Source organism: Egretta garzetta, unplaced genomic scaffold (assembly GCF_000687185.1).
Source record: "Egretta garzetta isolate BGI_Z169 unplaced genomic scaffold, ASM68718v1 scaffold188, whole genome shotgun sequence".
In the NCBI taxonomy this organism is placed as follows: domain Eukaryota; kingdom Metazoa; phylum Chordata; class Aves; order Pelecaniformes; family Ardeidae; genus Egretta; species Egretta garzetta.
In genome coordinates this window covers 4,495,494-4,500,558 of record NW_009260622.1, presented here as the reverse complement: position 1 = coordinate 4,500,558, position 5,065 = coordinate 4,495,494, and the positions used below count along the sequence as shown (strand labels likewise).

At 40.4% G+C, this 5,065-nt stretch overlaps 1 protein-coding gene across 1 annotated transcript; it reads right to left on the bottom strand.

Annotated features, from left to right (window-relative positions):
* Positions 1-2,368: 2,368 nt before the first annotated feature.
* Positions 2,369-4,177, bottom strand: LOC104132212 (protein FAM83D). The gene is made up of 3 exons (XM_009645470.2): positions 4,012-4,177; positions 3,297-3,421; positions 2,369-3,048 (listed from the first exon to the last, which is right to left on the bottom strand). Exons 1-3 carry the CDS (start codon positions 4,162-4,164, stop codon positions 2,658-2,660), a joined length of 669 nt encoding a protein of 222 aa, XP_009643765.2. The 5' UTR covers positions 4,165-4,177; the 3' UTR covers positions 2,369-2,657.
* Positions 4,178-5,065: the final 888 nt, after the last annotated feature.

Sequence of the window (5,065 nt, the reverse complement as noted above, 5' to 3'; positions counted from 1 at the left end):
GGGGGAAGCTGCCTGCCCGCCGGCCGCTGCCTCCGCTTGTCCGAAGGCAGGCGAAAGGCCCCGTCTGTTACCGACACCGCAGCCCTTAGAGTGCTGAAGCTTTGGACATTTCCTTATTTTAACGGCAGCAACGGCTCCCGGTTCATAATGCCGAGTGTGAGATCCGTGCTGTTAGACACGCAGAAGCGACGCTGCTGAGGAAACCCGGCCAACAAAATAGTCTTTAAGCGTGACTGAAACCCACCCTTCACCTCCAAGCCAGAAGAAAAAGCGTGAAACCCGTGTAACGCAGCCCGCCAGATACTACTCCTGTTACTAAAATGGAGTGTATAACCCGGGGGAGAACCTAGGATTTCACGGGCTTGAAAGATCGCCCCCAAAACGTCCTTGTCTCATTAATTAGGTAAAGCTAATCGCCTCCCTTCTCCACGGGAAGGATGCCTCCCCCCCACGCACATCACCGCCGCTGTGCTGTACACCAGGCAGGTGAAGGACTAGACAGAAAACAATTACAGTAACAGTTAAAATAGTTATTGGTCCAGCAGCGCCCTACCACAGGGACATTACAGCCCATGAAAGTTGAATCAAATGTGATGCAGACTTGGTTTAATGAAGTATAGGCTGGAGTAAAAAAAAAAAAAATTTAAAAAAAAATCATGTTTATGGAAAAAATCTAATTGCATTTTATATTCTTATCAATCATTCTCCATTCATTAATCATTTGACATGCTAACGGTGCGGTTGTGTTGATTAAGACAGACTGCCCTTCCTAATGCCATACCTCCATGGTCACTTGTTAAATCTCTAGATAACCACTTGAAAAGGAGGTTATTCAGTTACAATTAAAGACATTGTTAACATTCTAGCTATTTATTTCAATGGACCTTTCAGATTAAGTCCACTCTACCAAAAATAAACACAACTCATCACAGTATTTTGTATCATCAATATATTAGCAACTGTTGAGAAAAAGTCCTCCATTGCACATGGAAAGAGTTGCCTGTTAAAGTAATGAGATGAATAACAAAGTTAAAAACTTGTACTTGAGAAAACACATACAGATAATTATTGTCAAAATAAGATTGCACAAACAATATTTTGCATGGAATACAAAAGGAAATTGTATGGGTTTTGTTTATGGAAAATATAGTTAAGAATAAAAATACATATTTCAAACTTCTTTACATCTGGATGAAAGTTAAGACTATTAAAGTATAAACTACTGAAGATTTACAGATTAGGAGAGTCAGAACTATTACACTTCCACAATTGTAAAGAGTACACATTACTTGTATCCTGATCAGTACATTATTGCATTGTCCATAAAGTCCATTTTTGAAAGTTCCATGTGTCCAATTTAATGTTATCCCTCTGATGTTTAGCAGAGTCCCACATGAAATTCCCAACTAAGTTCTAACCTTCCCCTTTGAAGCCCAGAACCCACAAGACATTTGTGCAAGCATATACCTCAGTTCCCTGCAGTAGCAAGAGCCTCAAAAAGCACTTGAGGAATGGTGCACCCTTGCTTTTGCCCCAGCTGCCACGACTGGACTAACTTCTGCGCTGCACTGGCCGGCTGCTGGAACTTCAGCGCCTCAATGTACAACTGTTTGGGAGGACAGTTTATTCAACTGGGGTTTTTTTGGTTTTCTCCAGAAGTGTATGGATTTTTTAAAAAAATTGAGCTTGCATGAAACCTTAAAAATAAATGGTTCTGTATTTGACTTTCATCTCATCGCATGTCTGGTGGAAGTAAGGCTTTTGAGAAGTAGCAGCAGCTTCACAGATTTCAGATCCACTCAACTTTTCCCATAAGATCAGACAGCAGTAGCAACCATGAAGAAACCAAAAAGTATATGTACAGTAATGCCAAGAAAATGGCTCTACTGAAAACATAGCAGGTTCTTAGGAATACTATCCCTTGTGTGCACTTATTGCGTGATGTCCAACAATCCAAGTATTCCTATGAAGAAAAGGTCATTTGAAATTCAGTCACTGCAAAAGCCGCCTTCGCCTGACATGTTAGCTTGTTTGGCCTAGCAGCACAGCTTCCTGTGAAGAAAATGGAACATTTGAGGACTAGTAGCATGGTACTGATCTACTAGCTTCTAGATTATGGTTACTCGACTTCAGTTCTGTGTCATGAAACAGTTCATGGGGAGTTTGTGCAACACAAGACTAAGCCCAGACTGACTTCAGAGCTGTACAGCAGTACTGCTAGTCATCTTTGGGAGAACTTTAAGCAATATTATTTTCTATACCTAGATTCCTTAAAAAAAAAAAAAACAAAAAAAAAAAAAACAAAAAACGTTTGAGCTATTGAGCTAAGACACTGCTAAGCCATCAGCTTAAAACATATAAGAATAGATGGAAAAATGAAAATCTGACAGAATACTAGAAGTCAATAATGGCTTTCCAGGTGTTAAAGAGTTGTTTTTTTTTAAAAACATGTCTGAGCCTAGAACAATACCATAATTCTATCTGTCGATCTACATTACAGTGGTATTCAAACGAAACCATGATTCCAGTATCACTTTCTGTCAGTTTGAGGTTTCTTTCCCAGCTGCTCTCACAAACACACTGTAAGGCAGGACTGGACACGGACGGCTGGACGTGGTGCCTGAGGTTCTGCTTCTCGCCCCGCGTGAACGTGCAGTTCATCTCTCTATGATCCAGTGTGGCCTCATAACTAGAGAGACATTCCTCTTAGTCAGCGGAGGAGAGGCATGCATTGCATTACTTGACACGTAGACTGCCTCCCTTGAGGCATGCAGCCAGCTTCGCTTCCTTTTTACATTTCCTACAAATGCTCTGAGATACAAAAACTCCATTCTCAGGAAGTTTTGCCTGGTCAAGTCTCTGGAAGCCACTGTTATCCTGACCAACTGGTCCAACACCTTATTCTTCTTGCAGCTGGATAACTCTTTGAGGTTGATAGGCTTTGACCGTGCATAAAGAATCCGAAATTCCAGGTCAAAGTGTGCAACTGCAGGGCCTGACAGGATCAAAATGTTGCTGCTGTTCAGCTTCCCATCTGTCCATGTAAAACTAGCAAAGGAAGAATGAGAAAATTGAAGAGTTAATTGAAAATAAATAGCAAACAGCGTATTAACTGAAAATTCTCTTTCATCGCGTTTAGTTAGATTGTTCTTCTAATCCAAATGATGAGCAGCGTGCTCTTTTTAGGACAAACATTACAAATAAACTGTGATAAGGAAAGCAGTTTTGCAATGTGATTGTTTTTCCTTTCCACGTAAAGAAATCACGTAAAGCAACAGAAGGGAATTGGCACTTGCCTGTAGGAGCCCGTTGTCACTCTAATGCCATCAATTAACATGAACTTTTCACGGACTTTTCCAACAATTTTGGCACCCGACCTCGTGTAGTATATGTTCCCAGTGATATTTCGAATTCTCATCAACTGTTAAAGATACGGCAAGCATTATGTGGATTTCAAAGTTAACAACTGTATTTAAAGGAGTAACAGACAACAATAATTATCACTGGTGCTCTAGCAAAGGCTGCTGCGTGGTGGCACAAGATTCACCCTCTAGGACCAAATGATAATTTTGTCTTGTTTTAGTAGGCAGAGAGGTGACATTAAGGGGCAGGCCCATAAACTGTGCAGAATGTGATTATAAAAACTCCTGTCACCAAATCTTATCCACAGACTCCTGAGAATCTGCTTCTCCATCAGCCTTCAAAGTCTCAGTGAGCCCAAGCAACTCCAGTCGTGCTTTAGGAACTGCACGTCCCTCCTGCATTTCCTTGAATATTCAGTTAGTATTTGTGCTCAGAAAGCAACTGCAACAGCCACTTACAAAGATTCCAGTTTTTCTATTAATTGCCTTCTTACACAAGAATGGTTGAATCTTCCAAGAAGGAGCTAGAGCTACATAAAACCCATGTTAAGTTGTAGCAGCAAGCAAAACAGTTTGTTCTTTCAATAGCTCATAGATTACAGTCATGAGAGGATCGACCCTCTATCCTTATAAATATGACAAGGCTCACCTTTTCCCGTTCCAGGTCAACTCCCAGATCCTTGCACATTTTTAGAAAGTGGGAAAATGAAGACTGATCTAGAAGGATATATGCTTTAACTTGCCGCTGGCTACAAGCTTCCAAGAGGTCTCTGAAGATATCGGTATCCGTGAAGGAATCCATAACCAGGGCAATCATCTGCAACAAGTTTCAGAAGAAATCATTAGGCGGTTTCCACAGCATCCCACGGGAGATAGCACATGAGGAATTTGACTTTCAAATTAAATATTCCCCTCCCCCCCCTTTTTTTTTCCTGGTGGTTATGGAACATGGTAGAGCCTTCTGTGCTACGGTGAATTCTTCTGTTGTTCACAGGACTGCTGAAACATTTAACAGATACATAAGAGAAGAGAAAGTTAAAAATAACTCTGATGAGAATACAGTTTTGTGAGGAGAATAGTATTTTGGTGAAGTTGTACACTGAGGCACGGGAGACGCTTTATACATCGTCCCTTCACTATGATCACTTATTCACATCCCTGTAGAGTTAAATAGAGAAAAAAAAAATGAATTTACAAGAAATTGTTGTTAAAGATTATTTGCCCCAATTTTGTTGCCACTTGACTGACTTATAGCATATAACATCATTTAAGATTTTTATTATCACATTGTAGAATTCTGGGCTTTATTACAATTTTAGCAGCAGACATTGTAGCTTCTTTTGCCAGGATCTGTGTCTTTCTTGGTTCATTAGGTACAAGCAATCTAGCCTGAAAGCCTATTGTGGAAAGACACCTTTTATCTACTTAAAAATCAGAGTTCATCACTAATTAGCAGCAATGATAGCTCTGCATCTGTTCAGTAGCATGTTGCTGACGGTTTTTAATTCAGGTTGTACTAAACCCTTCCTTTTTTTTACTATATAACTTCACTTGTGTAAAAAATTACAGAAATCGGAGCATTTTCTCCTTTCGCCCTGCGTCTAGAGCAGTGCCAAGATGTACCAAGGCAGCAGGAGACTTGACACCTCTCCAAAAACCTGAGTGAGCTGATAAAAAAAGTATTTTGCATGAGGAAAAGAAAG